This window comes from Artibeus jamaicensis, unplaced genomic scaffold (assembly GCF_021234435.1).
Source record: "Artibeus jamaicensis isolate MK-2021 breed Jamaican fruit bat unplaced genomic scaffold, CSHL_Jam_final contig_402, whole genome shotgun sequence".
Classification (NCBI taxonomy): Eukaryota; Metazoa; Chordata; class Mammalia; order Chiroptera; family Phyllostomidae; genus Artibeus; species Artibeus jamaicensis.
In genome coordinates this window covers 18,741,314-18,768,464 of record NW_026521818.1, presented here as the reverse complement: position 1 = coordinate 18,768,464, position 27,151 = coordinate 18,741,314, and the positions used below count along the sequence as shown (strand labels likewise).

Here is a 27,151-nt window from a genome sequence, read left to right as displayed (position 1 = left end):
ACAAGGGATGCTTGTCAATTGTAAAACTAGTCTCAGTGCATATTAACTGCTTCTGCCTGGTTTCCAGAGAACATTCCAGGACAAAAGTTTCCCATGTGTTGGGGAAAGAATACTTGTTTGCCTCAAATGACAGTTCCCAGGCTTCATTAGTAGCAGGTTCATCAGAATGGTGTGGATAAGGAATGTCCCAACATGTCCATAGCCACATAAACTATTAACGAAAACAAGGCATTAGGAAACATCCTTGAACAAAAGGAAGACAGGTTAGTAAATATCTGGCCTTTGTGTAGATGAAGAATAAGAAAAGATGAACAGTTAGCCCTTCCTGGTGTGGCTCAGTGGATTGAGTGCCAGTCTGCAAACCAAAGGGTCACTGGTTCAATTCCCAGTCAAGGCACATGCTTGGGTTGTGGGCCAGGTCCCAGTAGGGGGTGCATAAGAGGCAACCACACATTGATGTTTCTCTCCCTCTCTTCCTCTCTCCCTTCCCCTCTAAAAAGAAATAAATAAAATCTTTAAGAAAGTAAGAATGCCTGTTTAAAAAAAAAAAAAGAAAGGCATATAATTAGAGATAAATGGAAAGCCCAAACTGAGAGATGCTGGGGAAAAGAAACAAGGGCATGTTGATACATCGTTTCATTCAAAGGACTCCAGTAAAAAAAAAAAAAATGAAGGAAGAGGATGAAGTCATTTTTCTCTTTGAGAAAGGAGTGATGGAGTCATGTTTACCACCAAGTTCACCTTGTTACAAAATTCATCAATCACCAGCTGGCTCAAGGAGGAAGTACCATGATTGAGCATCAGACACAGCCGGACTTGAGCCGGGCCACCCTCACTTCAGAGCCATAGAACCTTGAGCAAGCGCTCAACCTTTGTTCTACTTCACTCTTTTTTTTTACAAAATGGGGATGGCAGAACATACTCATTACACAAAAAGTACCCGTTGTTGTGTGTGACACAACACAGACCAACAGGAGCAGAAATTTTACTCCGCGGTTGGCATATCGGAACATCCACCCCAGGAAAAAGCAAAGCACCCGTCAGCTGTATATGAAGCTGGAGTAACTAACAGGCCTGTCGGTGGTTTGTGGTATTTGTTTGTCTTGCGTGAATCATTCATGCCAAAAAGGACAGCTTGGTTCTCGCAATGTGAGTTTCAAAAACAAATTTTCCAGTAACTCCATGAAGTAAAAACAAGCCCTGGTATCACCCTTTTCATCGTGTTCACAAAGCCAGTGGACAAGACTCGGGCCTGCAACAAAACCCTGCATTTTACATCATGGCCTTAATTGCTGGTTCAAACTGGACTTAATAACTTCCCACTTGCTGAAGACTAATGTGTCCAGAGGCAGAGGCAATGGGGCCCAGCAATGGAAAAGGAGAAACTTACAAACACATGAACTTCTTAGTCATCCCCCCCTTAGCATAAAAAATAGTCATTAATAAAAACTGGATCATCTGGCCGTTTTCACAGGCACCAATCCCAATGACCTAATTTTGCCTCAGGTAATCTGGGCCCACTAAGACCACAGAGCGGCCAGCCCTGAAACACGTTTTGAAGTACAAGATGCTTTTTAAAAGTAATTGGTTCTGAATTACAGAGAACAATGAAGTGCCCAATTCTGCATCCTTGTGTTAGGTGTAAACAAACTTTAGATGAACAAGCATTCCAGCTTTTATGGTTTTTGTTGTTGTTGTTTGGTTTTTGTTTCTGTTTTTTTTTCTTTTTGTATTGATTTAATACTTCTGGGATCTAAGAAATCAAACTGTAGAACGATACCACGTTTGAGAATCTTGTGGATACATCTCTATCAGATACAGGAGGATAATGTACTGAATTTTGGAACCCAAGTTCATTGTAGGGAAAGTGACATCAGCTAATAATACACAACTACCCTCACCAGGGTTGCTGTTTGAAGCAAGGAAGACTCTAAGTGATCTTAACATATAAATGTCAAGTATCTATTGGAACACATCAGTCAGCTGTGCTAACTTGAAAATATATTTTCACATGGCATCTTGCCATTATGTTCTCCGTTGACTTTAAACGTAGGAAAGTTTGTGACTCCGAGAGAAATTAACAGGGAAGAAAACCCAACCCTTCACATTCTAATACATGGATAAAACACAAATCAATCACTTTTAAGAAAATATCTCTACAGAGTGAGTATCTTTTAGAAGAAACCAAAATAATTTTCTGTTGTCTCAAAGGACAGAAAAGCACAATTCTTCCTGAAATACGCACCCTTTCTTCCTAAGCCGGGTTCCCTCGGGGGCTTTTATCTCCCTGTGGTTTGGTCCCCTGTGCTGCGGGCTACCCAGGCCATGGCGTATCATTCCCTTTGTTAACATAGAAGAAAAGATCCTCATTCAAAACATCAAGTGCTTTAAAAATAAAACAGCTCTGTAAAGCTTCTACATCCATGAAGAAGGACAATAAAAACGCACTTTCCAGATCCTGTGAGAGCACTAAAACCTCATGTCCTTCACATGTCAAAAACCCTGCTGGAGAGCCGACACAGTGCCAGCCGTCACCGCGGACAACCACCCAGGGCCCTGTGGATTAATTCTATTCAGTGGCTGAGGGAGGACCTATCTTCTTCTTTTAAAAAAATGGTAGCTGAATAAATTTTCAAAGCAACACTGCCAGGTTATAAATTCAGTATATGCTTATCTCAAATTATAGGCCAGCATGAGATATTTATTCCTTAACGTGACTAAATATAAATTCTCACATCTCCCTAAGAGAGCATAGCAATGACCCTATTCACAGCACGGGGGGATCTCAAGGGTATAGACCCTGCAGGCTGGGATTAAGTGAGGGATTTGAGGGGATCACATTTGTTCCCTAAATGCAAAGGAATGACAACCTTGGGAGCCATCCCAGGATGTCTTGCTTTTTAAAGTTTTGCCATATTTTCACTTTTTGCTCATTTACTCTTTTAATACAAATGTATTGAGCATCTTCTCCTTATGGATCACTTACTCCTTGCTCCTCCTGCGTAAGACATGTTGTGCAGCTAAGGTTTCTGTGTCTATCAGGAGAGACTGGCCCACAGTGAGGTTTGTCACAAAAGATCGTGTAAGCGTTGCATGCACAGGATGCTGGGGGAACCCAGAGGGCTCTGCACATTGTCCCTGTGGGAAGGGAGAGCCGGCTCCCAGAGGAGGCGGGCGTGGGGTGAGCACTGAAGGGGAAGCACTGAGGACCGCCGCGGTAAAAGTCCTTAGCATCTTCATCCTGGATGTGAGAGCCCGGAGGGCGGAGGTCTGAAACGTTCTGTTGGCAATCCCACAGTGAGAAGCCTGTCCTCAAACCCTCAATGCTAACTGGATGGTCTGAGAAATTTAACATCCCTCCCCTGAGAAAAACATTTTAGCTACAGAAGACTATAAGTAACACTTAAACAAAGGCCCACGAATCTGCAATCTAGAATTAACCTGTTGTAAATGAACATCCCATCACAGCTGCTTCATCATTTGATGGAAGAAACAAAACATGGCAGATGAAGTCAGAGTCTCCTCGGTTTCCATTGGCTCGTTCTCAGTCCCGCCCTCCTCCTTCCCCAGGGGGAGCCCCTGTCATGGTTTTAACATGATCCTTCCAGTCTGTGTGTGTCTCTACAATAACATATACCATGTTATTTTATATATTTGCTAGTTTTATGTACAACGTATATATCACTGTGCATCTTGCTTTTTTACCCAATATTATGATATTGCGATCTACTAATATTGATACATCTGGTAACATAGTAAAATACTACACAGCATTTTACAGGAATTAATGGCTATGCACATTCCACTATATTAACAGACTCCAATAAATTGATCTTTTCCCATATTCACGGCCACTTGGTTTTTTCTAAATTTTCACTACTACAAAGATGGAAAAAATATATCATGTAGTATATGTAGGCAAGAGTTTCTCTAAAGCATATAGATAAATTATACAGAAGTAGAAATAAAATTAATGAATCATATGGTGTTTACAAATTAAAATTTTACTCTAGAGATAGCCAATTGCTCTCTAAAATTACTCTGCCAATTTACCCTCATGAGAGAGGTGTATGGAAGTTTTCTTTCACATCCTTGTCAACACTCGATATTGTCACACTTCTCTTTTGTCACTCTGATGGCAAAAGTGACATCTTGTTCTTTTCTATGCATTTCATTGGTTTTTACAAAGATAATCATATTTTCATATGCTTATTGGTCAATTAGGTTTTCTTGTCTCTGAATTACTTTATTGTGTTCTTAGCCTATTCTAAAGTTGGGACTTTTTTCTTATTGATTTGTGGAAGTTATTTACATTGTTTATCTGTGAACCATTTGTTTTATACCTTGCAAAATTTTTTCCCACTCTCTTGCTTCTCATTTTGCTTTGCTGGCGGTATATTCTGTCTTAAATAATTTTTTTAACTTCGATATCAAGTGCAAATAAATTCCATTAACATTTAAACTTTCTTTGGAAGTTATTTTGCTACTTCTATAGAACAGTAGTGAGTAGTAGAAACACTAGGTTTCCACAAAATTTTAAGTTGACACCATTCACTCATGGTCCAAGAAGAAGGATCTTATAACCTCTACTGTTCACACTAATGGAATAGTTTTCATTGCTTTACTGCTTTCTAACCCTCATTAGTTTCACACGTATCAACCATGATTAATTTGCTCCAGCACATAGATACAAATGCTCAAAGTTTAAAGAACCAACAAGGTTTTCAATGAATTTAAAGATACATTGACCAAAAAAGGAACAATTGTGGTTAGTGTTTTTTTCTTATTTTCATTGAAGTATTTTTATTCCGAGCATTGAAAACAATTCTTTGACACAATCACAAACAACGAAAAACCAGACGCAGTCCTGAAAGGTGTGTGTATGTTGTGTGCACTGAGTCAGCTGCCACTCGCGGAGACCCAGAAGGAGCACTGTCCACAACGCCTGTCCTCAGCAGCCCCACCCAGCTCCTGCAGACTCTTTCAGGGAGTCAGTCCACCTCACCACTGGTCTTCCTTTTCCCCTGCTGCCTGCCATGTTCCCAGCAGTACTGTCTTTTCCAAAGAACCCTGCCTTCTGCTGATGTGCCTGAGGTAGGACAGCTTCAGTTTTGTCATTTTGGCCTCCCGCACTGACTCTGGCTTAATTTGCTCTAGGACCACTTGTTCATCGTTCTGGCGGTCCAAGGTGTTGCTACAGCTCTCCTCCAACATATTTCAAATGAACCAGCTTACATAATAAACCAGAGCACTTAATTTCAGCCAATTAACAACATAACCCCATGAGAGGAGAGGTATGCATCTCTACTCAAATCGGGTATCAGCCTATCTCATTTTACAGGTTTGGTAACAAATGAGGCTAATGCATATGGTATCATTATTTCCCTCTAAGCAGAATGGCCAGGAAGCACATTATTGCTGATCATATGATTTGGAATAATTTGTAGTTTGAATTTCTTTGCCTTATTTCTTACTGTCCATACACCGTGTTGGTAAAAGTTCACAGCTAAGTTCCATACCGTCATACCAAATGTCTGCCTTGAGAAGTAATATGTGAAAGTTGAGATGGCACATTGTTAAACACTCTTCTTTCAAATAAGGGCTGACTTTAGATGCTGTTCATAGCACGAGACCACCTTTTCAGGAGTCACTCCGCCCCAAAGGTTAGAACCTTGATGCTTATAGTGCAACCTCCCCCTGCTGAGGGTGTGAAGCTCCCACACCCACCTCCTCCTCGCCATTCATGGAAGCACACCTGGTGCATCTCCCCTGTCATCTACGGTGTCAGAGCAGTGGCCAGTGGATTGGCAAGGAAGGGATCTCCACTAAGTCACCAGAAACGAGTGAGCCCGCAAGGTACAAAGCCACAATGAACCCTGAAGCCAAACAGGACTGAGCTACCTTAATTCCACTGGACGAAAGATGTTCTCTGGAAGCCCTCTGACCACTTTTCAGCTTCTCCAAATACTTTGCTTATACAGTTGTACATGTACTTCCAGTTCCTCCATTAAACTGAAAGTACCTCAAAAGAAGAGGCAAACAAAGTCTTACTCATTTCTCAGTTGTCATTTTTATGTCATTCCTGCTCCTGGAATGATTATGTCTTTATTCCTCCCTTCCACAAATATGTACTGTGCATCACTGTGTACCCAGCACCGTGCTGGACGTTAGGTGAATAAATGCGCTAAGAAGCAATGAATGAAACAGACAAAACCCATGTTTTCATAAGACTTGCATTCTGGAGGGGAAGACAGACAAAGAAAAATAATTTCAAATAGTGCCATTTTTAAAATGCTAAAAAGGAGATGTGACAGAGAGTAACAGGGGAACACTCTTTGTATGCGGAGGTCAGGGAAAGCCTCTCATGGTGGCGGCACTTGGGCTGAGACCTAGTTGACCTAAAGAGGCCAGTCATGTGCAGATCCAGGGAGAAGAGTTTTCCAGGCAGAGCAACCCCACGTGCAGAGGCAGAGGTGAAACTAGTGTGCACCAAGAAAGGAAGGCAGAGGCCCAGCAGGGTGATACCCAGAACATCAGCGCAGTGACAAGGGTTCAGGGAAGTAGTGTGGGCCAGATCCAACGGGGCTTAGTGCATCGAGGTCAAGGCTATACTGTAGTTTACTCTAACTATATTGGGAAATACTGGGGAGTTCTGAGAAGGGGAGCAACATCCTCTGAAGTACATTTTTACAGGTTGCCTGGTCTCAGTAGAGAGAACTGACTGTATCAGGGCCCAAGTAGAGACAGCAGCAAGATTATTGGGACTGCCAATTGAAAGAGCAGTTCCACTTTGGGGTATTAAACAGAAGAAACACAAACACTAAATCAACAAGACATATACACCCATATGTTCGCTGCAGCATTATTTACCATAGCCAAGATTCAGAGGCAACCTAAGGGTCTATCCATACATGAGTGAATGAGGAAGTGGTACATGAATACAACAGAATACGACTTAGCCAAAGAAAGAGAGAGAGAGAAATCGATCAATTTTGCCATCTGCAATAACATGGATAGACCTGGATGGTACCGTGATCGGCGAAATACACCAGAGAAAGACAAATGTCACATGAGTTCACTTCCATGTGAAAACTAAACACCACAATAAACAAACAAGCAGATCAGAGACAGAGTCACAGATACAGAGAACATTTTGACAGTTGCCAGAAGGAGCATAGCTGGAGGAGATGGGTGAAAAACCTGAGGGATTAAGAAGTACAGACTGGTAGTGACAGAGTGTTAGGTGAATGTAAACTACAGCACATAGGACTTAGTCAATAATATTGTAAAAAATATGCATGGTATCAGATGGGTACTAAATTTATTGGGGCAATCACTTGTAAGGTACATAAATATCTAATCATTAAGTTGTATACCTGAGCTATGTAATATTGTACCTCAACTGTAATTGAAAAAATATTTTCAGTGAATAAATATATTTCATTACTAAAAAATTAGAATACCTAGAACTTCCAAATTAATCAAAATATAGTAGGTATTTTAAATTGCTGTCTGTGAGAACAAAAAGGAAGGATTTAGGTCTTAATAAAAAACAATTTTGCCTCTAAAAGAAAAGATGTTGGCTTGGATTTGGCAGCAGTAGAGACAGTGAGAAAAGGTTAGAATTTGTTACATTTTGAGGTTGAATAAAGAGTTTCTAATAAATAAATGTGGAAGAATATTACACAAAGCAAAAAAAAATCAATAAATGATGTGCGGTAGAGTTACACAACATGACAGCCCAGCCTGGTCTTCACACCCACGGCCAGTGAACTGGCCGCACGGGTCATGGAAACGTCTGGCACCTGGAGCAACGTGGACCAGACACACACTCGTCTGGCAAGGAGGACACCATGGTCAGAGGCTGGAAATTGCACCGAAGGAGCTGCTCCAGGGCTGTCTGGGGAGTCCTGGCAAGTGACTCTGGGCCGAGAGAGGCTTGTGCTAACCAAGGGTGTCGCCTGCAGGATGAAACGAGAGGGCCACAAAGGGCCGCCCCATCCATGGTCCAGTCTAAAGACTAGACTGACGTTGAGAAGCCCGGTGGAAGCCCGCTTGTCACCCTAGACGGTGCAAGCACCACTTAGCCGTTAGTACGCTGCCAGGCACAGCGCTGAGCCCTGAACAGGTACTGTGTCATTTCATCCCCACAAGCCAATAAAGTCGGTGCTCTTCTTCTTATCTGCAGTATGAGGAAAGCAAGGCTCAGAAACAGCACAGAAGGGTGAGCAGCCGGGACCACTGCACTTCAGTGCCAACATGGGGGTTGGGAGGAGCAGGGAGGAGGCTCCCTGACCCTCCAGAGAGTAACCAAAAACAGCCCGGGTTCCAGAGTTCCTCAGAAAGTCCAAATCAGCAGTTTCTGTTTGTAACCTCCATCAAAATATTTGGGCAGTCCATCAGTGAAATTGCTTTTGGGCAGTTCCGCTCTACCATTCTGAACTCAGTCCTTCCCGCCCATCATCAATGCCCTGCCCCCGTGCCAGTGAACCCAAAAGATCTCCTCTTATTCTCCCCGCTCCATCAACCTGATTTCTAAAGTACTTCTGACAGAGAGACGGGCATGTTAATGACTTGCCTCCAGGGCCCGGCTCTGAGCGCCTTCTTTCCCCAGACGACATCGATCGGACTATTGTGTCCAGTCGATAGACCTTTACAACCAATCTTGCTGGGGAATAAGTCAGCTTTTTGTGCCTCATGGTTTCTGGCTCGCAATATCCTTCAAATGAATTCCTCGATTGGAATATCCCGCAGGCGAAGTCTTATTACTTACTCAGGGCTCCGCAGCGGGGCCTGCTTTGTGCGAAAGCTCATGGGTGTTCCTAACCTGGGCCTGAACACGCTTGAGCTAGTGCTGCCTCCGAGGCATATTTTCACCACGTCCAAGTACATTCGACCAGAAACGCTACTGGTGACTAACAGATCCAGTTTGCACCTTCTAAACCAAAGCAAATTTCCACTGTTGCCTCTATTTGGTTCTAATGTCAAAAGCCTGGGGACCGAGCATTTGAGAACATTTTGCGGGCTGCTAGTATTGATTTAGGACTTTCCCATGAGTTTTGGATGTGTCCTATAGCCAGAGGAGAACTAAATTTCTCTACAGACATTGAGAAAATCATAAATAGGATTACACAGTTTGAGAGGACAAACGTGTTAGTGCTACCCATATAAAAGTTTAAAGGGTTTCCTTTAAACACAAAGACAGGTCTCAGGGATTGCATACCTGTGTTTATTGAAGTAAATCACTCATAGAATCACAGACTTGTAAGTGATCATAAATATAATCTGGCCCCACATTCTTAGGAAATTAAAAATCACAAATGAGGCCAACCAAACTGGTGTCGTTTGAAATTCCTCACCTTTAATGCTCGTGTGCCCTCAGCGCCTCTCAAGAAACTCGTTTTAGGATTTGCCTGGTGCTCCCCCGCCCGCCTCCCGCTGCCATTCCCCGCAGCCCTGGGCACTTTCGCTGAACCTCCATCCTGACTGTGGGAGGCACAGACCCTTGTGCTTAAAGTTCTGGCTTTGACTGAGATGTGAGTCTGTCTCCACCCTTTACTAATGTATAAACCTAGGTAAGTCATTTAATCTTTCTGCACCACTGTTCGCTCATCTGTAAAACAGGAACAAGAAGTGTTACTGTTTCACTGTTGTGAGCATTAAATGCCACTCTTGTAAAGCCCTTGTAGTGATGCTTAGCACATAGCCGAGTGTGAAGTGAAAAAGAACTGTCATTGTCATCATCAGCGTGCCCTCACTTCTGCTCCCCTTAGTATCAGCAGATTACCTCTCCTCCAAGTTCACCCAGAGAAGAGAGGTCATCAAATATGAGCCTGCTCACCCGCCCATGAGCACCCTGGATACTAGACACCTGTGGGCATCCCTGCCCGCCACGCCACTCTTTCCTCCTCATTCTGTTGGGAGTGGGAAGTACTCCCTGCTAATCAGTTCCTGGTGCCCCAGCCCTTCCCGAAACTGTCTTCTCAGAAGCCTTGTTCCCACAATTAAATGAGCTTCTCTCTCACCTGAATCTCTAGCCCCTCTTTTTTCTCTCACTTCTCTCTCAGCCTCTAAATCTTTCTCACCTTAAAACATAAACAAAAGCAAACAAACACAAAACTTTCCTTGAGCCTACATTTGCCTTCTTCCTAACTCTCTCTTTGCTCCTCCTTGCTGGAGTCTCAGCTAAGTTTCTGGAAGGGCAGACTATACTCTATCACCTTCGTTTCATTCCCCCTCCCCCACAGCCATACATCAGGTCCTTCCTGCCCTAGTCCCCCCAGGAGACCTCGCACTACCTTACCTAAGTCCATTGTGTGCTTCCTCAAAGCGCGGCTCTGGCTGAGGCTGCCCTCCTTCCCACCACAAGACACTCACATCACTGTCTGCTTTTCTCCCAGCATGGGCTTTGCTCCATGTTTGTGTCCTGCTCCAGGATCCAGTACAGTGCCTGGCACACGGTGATCTCTCAATGGAAGTTTGCATCACGAATACACAAATGACCACCTCAGAATCATACAGAATCATATGGTTCATTTAATCTAATAAAATGGAGCAAACTTGTACTGTGCTCCAACCACATACCAGGCACAATGGAGGCTAAAGAGATTAATAACACACAGCCCCTGCCTTCAGGAGTGGTTTGTCATCAGTGATGGTGGGGGGGTAGAGGATTGATGATGGGACAGAGAGACAGGTGGGGGAGGGGGATAACCAGAGAGCAGGAAAGAGAGGAGGGAAGAGAGAGGCGGAGGTGAGGTAGATTAATGTCATACAGGCTGGGGTATACATTAGGGTGACAATAAAAGTAAAATATGTATGTCCTTTTAAAAAAAATCATTTAATCAAATCTGAAAAGGAGCAATATGTCCGAGTCTAGTCAAATAAATCTTGATTTCACTCCGGGGAAACAAGCTCTGTGCAGTTCTCTGACATGCTGGCTGTTTCCACAGAGAACACGCCGAGACCCAGGAACACTGACTATATATCACAGACGGGAACCTTCCCTCCACTGATGAGGAGAACAGATTCAATCTCCGAGGGAAGCCTTTCTTAACCTGTACATGCAAAGGTGTCTGTTAGTTCCTTAATCTCCCAAGTATATTAGGAAGAAAAAAAATAGAGAGAGATAGTTTTGTATGACAGTTACTAATTTATTGTCAGTTGGTCACTTTAACCTCTCAATGTAAATAAAATTACTCTTCTAGATGAAATGATCAATCCTGATGACCCAGAGGAAACTGGGGTGCCACTACACAGCGGGAGGAAGGAAAACCACGCCCCAAAACCGAGGGACTCTGGGGGTCATCTCCTCATACCTCTACGCCCACTAGCAAAGGGTAATAGAGAACATGAGCAATTTTTTGAAAAGGCAGGACGACTGAGATTTCAGGCCCCTCAGGAATGAAGCTTTAGTCACTCACTAGTGGAAAGAACCCCAAGCAGGTGGGGTGCAGGGTGCAGGGTGCAAAGGGGCACATACGCCCTGCTGCGTGGAGGAAGGAAGCCACACACACTTGTAATTACACCTCTGCAATTAGCACAGCCTTGTGGCTAAGTACAGAAAGAGGGCCTGCAGTAGGCTTTCTCTATTGGCTTGCTATGTGGCTGTGTTCACTTATAGATGCTGCTTTCTTTGTTCCTCTCTTTCCATTTTTATTTTACTCTATCAACAAGTTGCTGGGCATTAACTTTAGTATCTAGAGAACAACATTCAGTGGAGCTATTACCGAATTTGAGAAAACTTTAATGTAACCAGCACTGGGTACACAACTACTGGGACTTGATCTTGTCATTTGAGGATGCAGGTGAGGTCTTTACATAGAACACAGGTAGCTGTATCTTACTAGATGGAAATGTAGAGTTGCTTTGTTGATCGGTAAGAATTCAAGTGTGTGTAGGAATGTGTGTAGAGGGGCTGTGTAACCAGAGGCATGGATTGCTACAGATATTACTTAATTGCTGCTCAGTGCTAAACTAATTCTTCATTGCCTGCTCTGCAAAAATGGGTATGGACCCTTTAAATATTTTTCCTTTCTCAGCTGGCCAAATCTTAAGCATTTTCTTTAGAGGGCACTGAAGAGACATTCCAGGAGGAAAGTTGTCCGTGGTGGATCTAGTGCATTAGCCCAACTGATTCCTGAGGTGCATGTGGCCACGGCAGCACCCAGGTCCCGCCCTGTGAGCACAGCGGGTAGAGTGGCTTCTCCAGCATCCAACTCTGTGGCACCTGGAGCTTTCACAGTGCCAGGTTTCTGCAAAAGAGGCTCTAGCTTCCCGCAGCAGCTTCCCTAGCGTTCAGCTCCTGCCAAACGCCGAGGCTAGCAGTCCCCATCAGCCAGCAACTTCCCTGGGCATCCCTCTGGGGCTATTCTGTAGCAGAAAACTTCTGGTAAGACGCTTCTCCGTTAGAGCTTTCCCAAGTGTCCTATAGGGTAGATTTCTAGCAAGTTCCAGAGGGCAGATTTCTAGCAAGTTCAGTAATGCGCTAAGGTCAGTTTCTCAGTTCGACAAGCCAATGGTAAGATGTGAACAAGGGGGAGAAGTGGATGCAAGTATATAGGAACTCTCTACTATGTCTGCAGCTTGTCTGTAAATTTAAAATTGTTCCAAAATAAAAGCTTTACTCAAAAAAATATTGTGATTTCTGTCTCCCGACTGGACACTGACTGATGTAAGGAACCACTCTTATTATCAATACAATCATTTTATGGATCTAATATGTATTATCAAATATATGACTAATGAGAAAAGTAGGATCTTTGAAAGTGAGGTCATTCTAGCTCTGCTACTCAGTAGATTACTAGAACACACATTTCATTTCAAGAATTATCTGGCCAAGAATAAATACATTCCACCACTCCAATGAGTGATGGTAGTCAGGTAACCTCGGCAGATACTATCCAGGCAATGGGACCCAGCGCTCTGGCTCAGAAGAGCATTTTCTTACGCGCTTTGAAAAGGTGCCAGAGAAGTTTTTCTCTGAACATCTTTGAAGATGTCAGACATCTATCCATGTTTATTTATGCTTTTGTTCATTATTAATAAGCCAGAACATGAGCTGTACAGGCACTATCATCTTCTGGGATTGAAAGAAGGTGTTCTCAGAGTTCTAGAGGCTTCCTTCAAAAACAAGTCAACTCCAAAATAAAGCAGTTCATTTTCGAGAAGGCCTACCCTGAAAACAAAGCACCCGTTTATTTTAGAGACGGTCTGAACCAGTTCTTGAGAGTCTGAGACCCCTGTGGGCTCCCACTTTGTGTACACGGACACGCATCAGCCTGACGTCTGAGCCCGGGCGGGTGTGGATCTCGGGACACGGTGCACGACCGGCTGGAACTCTCCCACGCGCGCTCGCTCACCTTGGAATCAGCAACAGACCTCACTCTTTGAATGACAAATACATCCACTCTTCTCTCTCCTACCAGTTTCTATAAAAATGTTATTTTTCCTCAAAATGTGTAGGCACAACTGATTTTTAAGCTGGAAAACTTCATGAAAGCCTCATCACATTTGAGGTCAGTCGGCCAGAAAAATGGACACGAGCCAAAGCCCACATCCCAGACACTCTGCCTCCACCGCATGTGAACAAAACGCGCCCTCTCCTCCCGATCTCCAGCAGAAGCAAAACAAAACCCGGCGAGGCGGTTATCCATTGGAGTTGGAAGCCTGTCAGGGGCAGAAACACACACACACACACACACACACACCGCCGGTCTCAAACACAATAAAGGGCTCTTTTTTACGCAGAATGTTTTGTGCGCAGCCAGTGCAAGGGACGGCCAAGCGATGACACAGCTGAAGCAAGCAGCTCTAACAGGATCACAAGACCTCGATTCCAAGCGCGCGCCAGTGCAAGTTCTGCAAACCAGCTTACCTACCCACCGGGAAGTCCTTTCGGACTAGTTTCAGAACGTTGTTTTGTAGCAATGAGGACACATTCGTGGTGTCGTGAGGGCCTGCCAACTTTTAAAACTACTGTATCCTTCTCTAAACATAATGATTGGTACATTACCATTTAGTTGCACTTCAATTCCTTCTCATATTTTCAAGGGGAAACAAAGTATGAAGGAGCAGGAAGTGTTCATAGTCCTACACAGAGCAACAAGTGAGCTGGAAAACTAACGTTTTAATTGTGGAATTTAGAAAAGCAGCTGTGTTCCATGACATCCCATCATTTAACACTCATAATACAGAAGATGAGACTTGAAGTGCAACCTGCTTATAATGCAAAATATCATACTGTAGAATTGTAACTCTAACATAACAGAGACAGGTTATATACAATATTATGTTTAATTAAATACCAAACTGTTCATGAATTTTCATTACCAATATTTCTCCCCAAAGTTATCTCAGCAAGTGCTCATTATTTGCATCTCAGAATGTACAGAAAAATAGCATCGGCACTGAAGATATCAATTTTACTTCTAAGTTAAAAATGACAAGTGGTAAATTTTAATCACCAAGAAAATATCACAGATAAATCAACAAGTAGAAGTAGAAGCTACAGGACAGTAACTATGTTACCACCACTGCCCTACTCTGGAAAATGCATTCGTGTTTACAAAAGTACCCGCATCAGATTAGTGAAATGTCCTTTGTCCCAAGTACCTTTCTCTAAACTCAGTTCTGTATACAACACATGCACAGATTTGAAAGGAAACTGCATCACTGAGTTGGGTCCAGGAATCCACACCACATTCAGCAGAGAGATGAAGAGGGAAACCGTGGCTCAGGGTAATCTGCAGACAAGGGGGCCCTTCCAGCACAAACATCCCGAGACAGACAACAGCAGGTGGAGACTCACCACTGGAGCAGTTGGTGCCCCCCCAGCCAGGCTCACACTGACAGGTGTTTGGAGCAATGCAGCGACCGTGGACACATTTATCAGCACAGTGGGCTGTCGGAAAGAAAAATCAATCAAATAAGGAAAGTTGGCACCAGAAACTGCCCCCCTCCCCCGCCAACAACACAGCTGTTTCACATCCCGGTCTCAAGTATCTCTTAAAAACAACATGCATGCTTGATAATTTTCTTCAATCCATTCCTCAGCCCTCCTACAGTCTGCGGTGTAACCAAACAATTCTCCTTCCTATTTTGATATCTCCAAATAAATTCCTTCATTTCTACTATTTAATTCTACTTCATGCTCAGTTACGAAAAAAGTTTCCAGGAAAACTGCCTAATCCACTTAAAAAATTATCAGTGACTACCAAATACATGGGTAGTCTTCTTTGTTTTGGAAGAAGCATATGGGCTGTGAATGCAGAAACAAATCACAAAGCAAGGTATTCGGACTCCAGGGCAACCAAGGAGGCCAGGAGGTATCCCCAGTCACCTTCACCAGAAACAAGAGTCCGATTTCTTTGGGCATATGCTGTTCACAACTACGACACAGCAGAACTACATGCCCTTTTCCTATTGGAGGAGAATATTTGAAAAGTGTCACCCAGGTCTTAGGAAACAGTAAATCTCAATTCCTCTTTCATTAGTGACCATCCTAGGTGGGACCCAACCCATGGAGGTTAGGGGTGTCATTGAATTATGAGCATATGGGCAGCCTGATCACTTCCAAAGCAAAGCTCAGTGGACTGACAGGAAGGGACATTGAAAATGTTATTCTGTGCTGAACGTTAACGAGCATTACTTTCGATCTCAGTCCCCCTAACACTGATAACACGTTTTTGAAAATACCAGAATATATGAGTAATTTTGAGAACAATTTGGAAGAGTTTTAGGTTAAGATATTCTGAAATGCTGTGTGAGGATGAGATAAGATACCACATGGATTAGAGGTAAGTTTTTTAATGCATGCCTTATTACAAAAACAAAACTAAAATAGGTCTACTGTCAAAACATACCATAAGCAAAATAAACCTCATCTCCAGTTCCACCAACCAGTAACATTTTTGAGTAGGTAGAAACTTTCAGCAATGTTTTCCTATATATTTTTCTTCTCGAGGAAAAGGAAAACAGAATCATAATGTTTTCAATTTGCTTTCCCACTTAATATAATGGGAAAATATTTCCATGTTATTAAAAATGTTTATGAGCTTTCTATATTGGGCATGTATGTGTATATATATTATCTATATTGCTGCACCAAAAATGAAAATGATGATCATTTCTAAGCTTTTTATCAAAAAGATTTAGACATAAGGGAAAGTCATTTTAGGTAAAGAGAAAGCAGAAGCAAAATGCAGAAAGAAAAACAAATGAAAGTGAGGCCTGTTTGGGCACACTGTTTGAAGCAATAGCTTTAAAAAGGGTGAGAGGAAGATGGAGGCATAGGTGGAAACACTGTGCCTTCTTGCACAACCAAGTTTAAAGACAACAAAATTTTAGTAACAGAAAACGCAGCCAAAACACAGAAAATTGAACTACACGGAAGTCCGACAACAATGAACCCTTCAGCCAGACTGTCAAGAGGGGTGGAGCCAGCGACTAGTGGAGCAGGGTCACACAGGAAAACTCTGCCAGACTGACCCAGGCGCGTGGGGGGCAGTTTGAAGATCCCAGGTGTGGGGTTGCGAAGGGCGGACCCAGTGAGGACGCAAAGCGGCTGGCTGACCACGGTCACACATTTGCACACAGATAAACCAGGCAAAGGAACAAGCAGTGAGACAGACTGCACAGACTCTAGCAACAGGAAGCAGCAGAGGGGAGCGCTAATGCCCCTCTCTGACCCTGCCCCTACATACAGCATCACAAACCAGCGACCTGGGTGGCCCCACCCTGGTGAACACCTAAGGCTCTGCCCCTCATAGGTAACAGGCTCAAACAGACCAAAACATGACTCAAGAAGAACTCAAAGCCCCAGAACCCTTAACTCTAAGCGACCAAGAAATAGCCAAACTTTCAGATGCACAGTTCAAAACACTGGTGATCAGGATGCTCACAGAACTGGTTGATTTTAGTCACAAATTAGAGGAACATATGAAGGCTAAACTAATTGAAATGAAGGGAAATGCACAGGATAGCAATAGTGATGGAAAGGAAACTTTCAAATCAAAGGAGTGGACCAGAAGGAAGAAAAAAATGACCAAACAGGAAAATATGAAGAAACAAGAATTCAAAAAAATGAGGAGAGGCTTAGGAACCTCCAGGACATCTTTAAATGCTCCAACATCCGAATTATAGGGGTACCAGAAGGGGAAGAGGAACAGCCACCGGTGGAAAACTTATTTGAACAAATAATAAAGGAGAACTTCCCCAATCTGGCAAAGGAAATAGACTTCCAGGAAGCTCAGAGAGTCCCAAAGAAGTTGGACCCAAGAAGAAACACACCAAGGCACATCATCATTACATTAGCCAAGATTAAAATGAAGGAGAGAATTCTAGAAGCAGCAAGAAATAAAGGAACAGTCACCTACAAAGGAGTTCCCATCAGATTGTCAGCGGATTTCTCAAAAGAGATCTTACAGGCAAGAAGGGGCTGGAAAGAAGTATTCCAAGTCATGAAATTCAAAGACCTACATCCAAGATTGCTCTATCCAGCAAAGCTTTCATTTAGAATAGAAGGGCCGATAAAGTACGTCTCAGATCAGATCAAATTCAAGGAGTTCATCATCACCAAGCCCTTATTACATGAAATGTTAAAGGGACTTGCCTAAGAAAAAGAAGATAAAAAAGATGAACAGCGAAAGGACAGCAAACTCACAGTTATTAACAACCACACCTAAAACAAAAGCAATCTAAGAGAACAGCTAGATCAGGAGCAGGACCACAGAAATGGAGATCTCAAGGAGGGTTAGCAACAGGGGAGTGGGAGGAGGATAAGGGGGGAGAAGGCACAGAAAATAAGTAGCATAGATGGTCAGTATAAAATAGATAGGGGTAGGGCAAGAATAATATGGAAAATGTAGAATCTAAAGAACTTGAGACACGTGGTCATAAACTAAAGGGGGGAATGGTGGGGGAGGGAGTGTGCAGGGTAAAGGGGAATGAAGGGGGGAATGGGACAACTGTAATGGCATAATCAGTAAAATATATTTTTTTAAAAAGGCGACAGACCAATGTTTATCATGTGCGTCAATGTTTCTCTCCCTGTCCTTCCCTTCCTTTCTCTCTAGAAACAAGTAAATAAACCTTGGAAAAAAGTTAGTGAGAATGTCAAATATGCAGAAAACCTGTGATATTTTCATAAACATACTTATGATTGGGAAATAATTTTATGCTAACTGTATAATAAGTCATTATAATTTTTATGTTAACTATTCAATTAACTGTCCAATATATTTCAAATAGTAAATTACTGAAGGGGGGGGAAATAGAACTGTAATGGCATAATCAATAAAATTAATTTTTTAAAAAAAGGGAGAGAGGGACCTTGGAAACCAAACTAAGGTGTTAGGGCTTTATTCTGGGAATTAGCTGGGAATATGCTAGTGAAAATATAAATTTATTACAAAAATCCATCAGGTAGACGGCACCACAGCAGAATAAATGAACCATACATTTCAGGAAAACACAGGCTTACTCACTCAACATCCCCAGAATAATTTTTTAGCGCCCAGGCAGTTGGGTGAGGGTGCCAGGCCAGCTGAGTGTGAGATGTTGGCGCAGAGCAGAAATTCTGATCCTAGAGTTTGAAGGAGATGCGTAGGAACTTTCCAATATTTGATTCAGACAATTACATATTTATGCATGTGTTTGATTATAGATGTGCTGTTCATTTGTAAGGACATAGTTCTGCAGTGCTCTTTCTTTAAAATTTAGATAGGCAAGTATCAATTAAATGGCACACAAGGCTCCAGTCTAGGGCACGCTCTGCACACCGTATTGTACCGCTCCGTGTGATGGAGCGCACCAAGCACACTGGCTCGCAGAGAGCGCTCACACCCACTGGAAACATGCAAATGCAGGAGCGTTCCCTTGTCGTGCGTACTGATGACGTCGAAACATGCAAATGCGGGAACGCTCCCTTGTCGTGCGTACTGATGACGTCGCTGTTTGCAACGTACAGCGATCCGCTTTCAGAGACAAATCTACCAATTTCTCCTCCTTCAAAAATCTAAAACTATGTAAAATTCTCTGTGTACGTCTTGACAAGTTTTAACAGTCAGATGCTATTTGCTTTTAATATGAAACTAGAGGTTTTAATACACCGCATTTAAAAGAAAACAAAAATTGGGGATAGTGGTTGACGAAAAAGAAGTTACCCATTTTCTCAAATTTCAAATTCTTATATTTATTTAAGAGGCTTGTTGTTCTTGCCAATTAATTTTGTGTGAAGGAAATGTTATTAATGTTAACTTATATGTTTATAACAATAAAACACTAACTTAGAAGACACAGAGATGGCCAGCAGGCACATAAAAAGAGACGACATCATTAACAATCAGGGAAGTGCAAACCAAAACCATAGCAATCTAGGTATCACCTCACAGCTGTGAGGATGGCCATTATCAAAAAGATGAGACCCAACAAGCGCTGGCGAGGATGTGGGAGCAGGGACTGCTGTTGCGCCATTGGGACAAGGTCAATCCGTATAACCAGTATGGAAAACAGTATGGAAGTTCCAAAAAATTAAAAATAGAATACCATAGGATCCAGCCCCTCCACTTCTGGGTATTTAGCTAAAGAAAATGAGAACACCTTCAAACAGATACATGTACCACCATGCACATTGCAGCATCACTTAACAGTGGCCCAGATATGGAAGCCATCTGAGTATCCATGGATGAATGGATAAGGAAACTGTGGTGAATACACGCAAGGAAATATTATTCAGCCATAAAAAAGTAATGAAATCCTAGATTTGTCACAACACAGATGGGACTCCAAGGGCATTATGCTAAGTGAAATCAGTCAGGTATTGAAAGACAAATACCATATGATCTCTTAAATCTTAAAAAAAAACAGACCCAAGTTCATAGATACAGAGAAGAGATTGGTGATTATGAGAGGCACAGGGTGCAGAGTAGGAGAAATGGGTAAGCTACTTTATTTCTAGTTTAAATGAATTGAATTTTAACGACTATTACTTCACTTTATATTTCGGGTATCTGTATAAGATTTCATTGGACAAAAGAATCAATTTCACTACTTGAAAATTTGAAATCCAAGATACCAGGTTGGGTAAAAATGACCCAGTGTTTCCTCTCTACCTGGGAGGGGAGGCCGTGAGAGGAGAATGGGGGGGTCTCAGTTACTTGCTTTCCCCGTCTTCTCTATCTTTTCATTTTTTTCATTCCTTTTCTTCCTTTTACATTCTTTTACCACTCATCTTTCTCTCCCCACAAACCACTGCTTTGATGTGCATAGTTACCATAGAGACTGCACATTAAACTTTGGGTTGATTTGTAGTTGTGTGGGATCTTAACCCTGGTGTGACCCCAAATATTCTGCAGTACCTACCTGAATCTAAGTAGGAAGAAAGGTAAGACTGAGCAAGCATGTCTAGAATCTTTCCTCCAATATCAAAATGAGTAAAGAAATGCATGTTAAACACGTGCCCCAGAGGATAAACACTCAGAATTGCATGTGCTAGGATTCCAATCAATTGTTTCTTGTTGCTCTTGTTTTGTTAATTCCAGAAGAGAGGATAATAAGCCAATTTCTACACGTAGAAATCAAAGATCTGCTTCAGAATGCTTTCAGATGACTGAATAATCATATGAATGCTCTCATGTTTGATTCATGTTTGTGCTTCATGACATGAACATCAAGAAGCTTAATTACAATAGAAGAAAAAAATCCTATGCAGTCATTTGAAATTCCAGGTGATATTTATGAGAACCTGGAACTAACTAACTAACATGTGGCCAAAGTCTGAAGCAAAACGTGAATACCTAGCAGAAAACAAATTTGTCAGTAAGTTAATTAAGAATTGGTAGGGGGAATCAGCTTTCCTAGTAATTTTCTTAATTAAAGTTTAAAGCCAATGGAATTTCTTCTGAGCATTGAAGCCTAAAGTCAAATAATGACCTAAATGATGAGCATTACTGTTGGTAGAGATTCTAAATGGAAAGAACACCAGATTCTACATCCATGGTGCAGAATCTACACACAGCATTAGACTCTGTTACGCAAGTACCATCTCTGCCCCAAGTCCTCAGCTTACCAGCTCCTGGTTCTGCGCACCCACTGACAGCCTTCACCCGGTCCCTCTGAGACCAGCAGGGGCGACCAGAGCTAACAGAGGTGAACAGAGGGAGCTGTGACACTCTCTGTGTTCTCTGATGCCCTAACTCACCCAGTTGCAGGGACACTAACTATGGCACAAGTGATGACAAACTCAGACTGTCCCCTCCAGGAGTCCAGCTGTGCTGGATCCCTACCCCACCCTCATCCTCTCTTTCAGCTTTAAATGCCACCTACTCTGGATGTTGGGCTTCCATGACAAAAACATGACATGGGGAACCAAGGTAGGGTAAGCCCATGAATTTGTCTTCCAGAAAAATCCCAAATGAGTTAGAACAGAGAAAGGGAATGAAGGTCCCCTTAGCAAATGTTCAACAGCTTAGATTTCAAGGACAGATGCAAAAGAGGCATCGTAAGTGTGGCTTGGGCATCAATGGAAACAGTCATTTTATTTCTTGTTCACATCTTTCTTTTTCTTGTTCCTAAAGAGCAATTTAAACCAGGAAAAGCTAGCAAAGGTGATATGACCTAGATGACTGATTTCTCACATATCCCCTTAAGAAAATCATGAAATATCATATTCTGGGTTTTCAGTAGTCTCTGTTAGAGGTCAGATGGAAGCGGAAGCTCTGGACCCACAGTAAGTACACTGCTGCGGACCCATCAAGTTTCAAGGGGCAGCCAACCCCTCTTTTCCCTTAAGAACTGGAAGGCAAGAGACACTGATGAGAAGAATCCGCCACGTGTTTGCAGTGAAAGCTGTGGACAGCCCGTCTGCCTGACGAACAGGTGAGGACTGACATGATGACCCCGGAATCTTTTCTAATTATGCTGCTGTTTCAGCCTTAGTTCCTAAACCCATTTAAATCCCATTACCCCTGCTACGGACCTCATTCTTTTCCTTTGCAAATATTTCACTTTAATACTGACAGCCACTAACTATGCTCAACAGCTTTCTCCTCTGCCATGTACATTTCCCTTAGTATTTACACCTAGAGCACGACAAAGAGGGGAAAGCAAGAGTAGGCAGACAAAAGTCTCCTCTGTAAACCAATTATCTCTCTAAACACGGGCACCTACTGTCGTCCAAAAGGATATAATATAATTGATTCATTTAAATTAATTTGAAAAATGTTTCTGTGATCCGAGGATTCCTCCAAAATAACTGTCCGATAAAACAAACCCTTCACCTCATCCATCTTTCCTCAGAAGTTCCTTTTACTCTGGTCTTATGAATGAAAAACATAAGTTACAACACTTATTCTTGCTCATGTATCCTGAGTTGGTATTGAGGAACACAGATGTTTAGAGTTAAGGGTGCCTTTACTGAATACCATTCCCACGCTTTTCCAACAAGGAAACTGAAGCTCGGGGCACGGAATGATCGTCCCAACCTCTATAGCTGGTGAGAGAGGCAGGCGTAGGGTTAAACCCTGGTGCCCAATTCCCACAGGAACCAACGTGCTGATATGTTTTAAAGGCAGGGGTGAAAAAGATGGGAGAAGTTGTGCTAAGCCAGAAACCAGGGCAGATGTACTACACGGCCAGGAGTCAGAAGATTCAAATGAGGAAGACAGAAAAAGCAGAGTTGACCTCCGAAGTAAACTTTATCCATTCCATATTTTTGTTAGAGGCCAACTACATGCAAAGTCTCTACAAAATGTAATTGCCTCAACAATGCTAACACACAGAGAGGAATAATTTTGTTTCTGTATTTCCAAATGTTACATTGCAGTCTGCTCTCCTGTTTCGTATTCACTGATGTAGCTAGCAGGCAAATTGCTGCTGTGGATATAAAGACAGCAGATGAGGAACGCAGTCCGCAGAGTTAGTCACCTACAGGCCCCTTACACTGAATAAACAGAGAGCAGAATGCAGGGGTAATAAAAGGCGTATTAGTGGTTACCTAGGGCTAGGAGGGATCAGGAGTGAATGTGGTGGTAGCTAGCGGGTATAGGGGTTTTTGTTTATTTGTTTTTGTGCTGATGAAATGTTCTAAAATGGTGTGATGGTTGTCTAACTGTGGATATAAGGAAAGTCATTGAACTGCACACTTTACATGGTCGAATTATATGGCATATAAGTTCTACCCCAATAAAGCTGTCATAAAGAGCCCTGCGGGTGCTGCAGGAAGGAAACCATTAGTTCCAACTCGAGAGGTCAAGGTGGGTCTCATGAAAGAGAGGATGTCTGAACAGAGAAAGTGGACTCCTTTGTAAGCAAGTTGCAGGGAGAACAGCAACGACAGCTGCCTCACACTCCATTCTCCTTCCATTCCATCCCCAAAGTTGCATAACCCGCCGTGTGGGGTCAAGGGCTCTCACCTCCCACCACTGGCGGTTCATGTACACAGCCTGCATATGCGGCTGATCAGTCATGGAGACTGAGACAGGGCTGGGGGCCCACCAGGTTGCACCTACTGATACAGGGTGCAGCTGGGTGGGGGGGGGGTGTGCAAAAAAAACGATGTGGAATAGTGTCCAGAATTCAAAGTGTATAGAAATATTGGAGAGACATATAAGATGTCCTCACCCCACCCCAAGGGGGAAGAGACAAATAGAGCCAAGGCCATTGAGCTGTTTTGCATAACAACAGTTTTACAGCTAACCTCTGGAATGATTATTTAACATATCTATAACCTTTAACTGGTTTCATAGATACGTTAAATAGCTGTGGCCAAGTTTTCAGCCGGGGAGAAGGGAGTGGCAGGTACCCAGGATGTAACTAGGGGCAGGTCCCCTGAGTCACAGGGTCTGTGTGAGAGCTTGGAAAAGAGTGGCTCTGGGACATGATGGGATAACTGCCCAGGTGAGGGGTGAGCCACGCAGTTTGGGGCAGAATGAGGACCCCTGCAGTCATGTAGGGGACAGCCGCGTGGTTTCAGCAGAGTGGGGACCCCCTCTTGTTGAGGTGAAAGAGGGAGCCACGTGGTTTTGGCAGGGTGCGGACCCCCTCTTTCCCAGGTGAAAGGGAAAATCATGCAGCTTTGCCAGAATGGAGATCCCTGCAGCCAGGTGAAGAAGAAAGCCACATGCTTTTGCTGGAGTGAGAACCCCTGCAGCTTTGGAAGCAGAGGCCCACGCGGCTTTGGGGTGCCCCCTTTGGCTGCATGGCCTGGAAAGCAGGAGAGACTTTGACTAGAACTTGGTACAAAGACCTCTTGCCAGTGGACCATGAGCGGGTACCACAGTACTTTGGATTAACTAGAGATCCTGCCTGCACAGTGACACAGCTGAAGGTGCCAGCGGCCTGAAACACAGACCTGTGCTGTTTTCCTGATTTACAGTACCCGGAGTTGGGACAGTGGGAGGAGGGAGCGCTGTGTGGGTGCAGGTGTATACCCTAAAGGACTTTGATATTTTAGTGGAGGCATTAAGCCTAAATAGCATTAAATAAACATTTTGTTTCCTTTTCACAAATCTCTGGCATTGAGAGATGTCTTTCCAATTGGCGGCAGAAAGAAGAGCCCGGTAGATATTAATATTGTGTCCTTGGGAGGAACCCCTGTTCTGTAGCAGTTTTTGGCATCCCTAGGTGGGCCAAATATTGCCTCCCTCTCAGACCTCTTATTCGGTAACACTACTAAGAGTACTGAAAAAGCATCCACATCTGAAATCCCTTTTCCTCCATTCCTGATCGGGCCTTTATGACTCCTAAATACAAGTACTAAGAATGGTGACCAGCAGTGTCTTTGGCAGACATAACTAATCACATACCAAATGTGCATTCTTCCCTCCGCCCTTATTAACAGAATGCCACTTTCATGGAGAGAATAACGTTTACGGCAATACAGGGCATTTCCCAGCCCTCGTTCTGGCTTGAGGTGTCTGTGTGGAAAACAGTGCAGGGGGACAGACTTCATTTGTCAGTGTAACGTCCCTTTTCTTCCTCCTTTATATGCCTCATGTGCAGATGACATGACTGAATTTGCCAAAATCGGGCAAGTCTGAGGGAAGGGCCCAGAGAATCATGGAAACCTTTGCTCTGAATTCCTTACGCAGATGAATAAGCATCACAAAACACCCAGTTTCAGGCTTGCCAGTACATAAAGACAATGAACCCCAAGTGTGTATATGTTCCCATTTTTCAGATATCTATTTATTGTAGACAAACTTGATTCCTAACTAATACACTGACTCTTTGGGATACATTTCAGGTGAGTGAGTTCCTAATTAAGAAAAGAAAAAAATCCACGATAGCAGAAAACTATGTCCAAAATGCCAGAAAAAAAAGCATTTGGCAAAATCCGGGACCCATTCCTGTTAAACATAAATAAATTCTCCGCAAACTAGGACCATAAAGGAGCTTCCTTACGCTGATAAAGGACAAATACAAAAAACCTACTGCTGATGCTTACTCAGTAGTAAGAGAATGAATGCTTTCCCCCTAAAATTAAGAACATGACAAGGATGTCTAGCCTCATAATTTCTCTCCCCTATTGTGCTGGAGGTTGCAGCAAGTGTAATGAGGCAAGAAAAAATTAAAGGACATCCAGATTGAAAATGAAGAAGTAAAACTGCCTTTCTTTACAGATTATGTAAATATATGTATGTAGAAAATCTGATGGAATCTACAAAAGAAGCTACTAAAATAAGAGAGTTTAACAAGGTTGCAGATAAAAACCAATGTCCCAAATTTCATTATAACCCTCTACACTAGCAATGAACAATCAGAAATGGAAATTTTTAAAGCCATTTACAATAGCATCAAAAATATGAAATGCATAGAGATAAATATGAGCAAAAAGGTGAAAGTGATATACACTAAGAACTAACAACATTGCTGAGAGAAATGAAAGAAATGAATGAAACTGTCAACCAATCTGACCTACTTCATGTTTACAGAATATTCCATTTAACAACAGAATATACATATTCTCTCTGGAGAGACAGACCTTGTCCAGAAGTCAGATGACTCAATACTGTTAGGATATCAATTCTTCCCCAAACAGATCTATACATTCAACATAATACCAACCAAAACCCCAGCAGCATTTCTTGTGGAAATTCGCAAACTGATTTTAAAATTCATATGTAAATGTAAAGTACCTGCAGTAGCCAAAACAACATTTGCTTTGAAAAAGAAATACAAGGTTGGAAGGCTAATGCTACTTGATTTAATGACTTAAAAAGTTATGATAACCAAGAAAGTGTGATTTTGGTGTAAATGTAGACAAATAGATCAATGAAACAAAATAGAGCTCAGAAATAAATCTACACATACATGGATAATTATCTTTTGACAGAGGCGCAAAGGCAATTCAGTGAAGAAAAAAAGTCTTTTCAACAATGCTGGAAAAATCAGATATCCATATGCAAATAAACATGTATATGTAATTTCATACCATACACAAAAAATAACCCAAAATGAATCATAGACCTAAATGCAAAACCTAAAAAGTATGAAACCTCCAGGAGAAAACCTTGGCGGCCTTGAATTAGGCAAAGGTTTCTTATGTATAGCACCGAAGAACAACCTACAAAAGAACAAATTAATGAATGTGTCCATCAAAATTAAAAACTTCTGCTCCTTAAAAATCACCATTGTTGAGAGAATAAAAAAATAAGTCACAGACTGAAAGAAATGTTTTAAAAAAATACTACCTGATAACTTGTATCCGGAATACATGAAGAATACTAAATAAAAACCAAACAGCTCAGTTACAAACAAATGGGCAAAAGATTTGGACACATCACCAAAGAAGACGTGCTAAGGGCAAACGAGCTCACAGAGAGACGCTCGCTGTCATCAGTCACTAAACAGTGCAAACTAAAACTACGACCAGGCAATGCTACATGTATAGTCAAGAGACTGAAATGTAAAGAACAACTGGGGCAAGTGTTGGCAAGGGTTAATCTGAAATAGTGCAGCTCTCATATATTGCTAGTGAGAGTATAAAATAATAACCACTTTGGAAAAGTTTGGCCATTTCTAAAAAATATTCACAGCCCTGACTGGCATGGCTGTTACTTGGTTGGAGTGTTGTCCCACAAAGCAAAGGGCTGCCAGTTTGACTCCCAGTCAGGACACATTCTTGGGTTGTGGGTCCGGTCCCAGGTTGGTG

At 42.5% G+C, this 27,151-nt stretch overlaps 1 protein-coding gene across 2 annotated transcripts in view; it reads right to left on the bottom strand.

The window, feature by feature from the left end:
- MEGF10 (multiple EGF like domains 10) overlaps positions 1 to 27,151 on the bottom strand; it is a 179,231-nt gene that overhangs the window by 71,008 nt on the left and 81,072 nt on the right. For both annotated transcript variants that reach the window (XM_053665335.1, XM_037138214.2), the window contains exon 5: positions 14,810 to 14,902. In XM_053665335.1, coding sequence (XP_053521310.1) covers positions 14,810 to 14,902 — 93 coding nt within the window. The remainder of the gene's footprint in view (positions 1 to 14,809; positions 14,903 to 27,151) is intronic.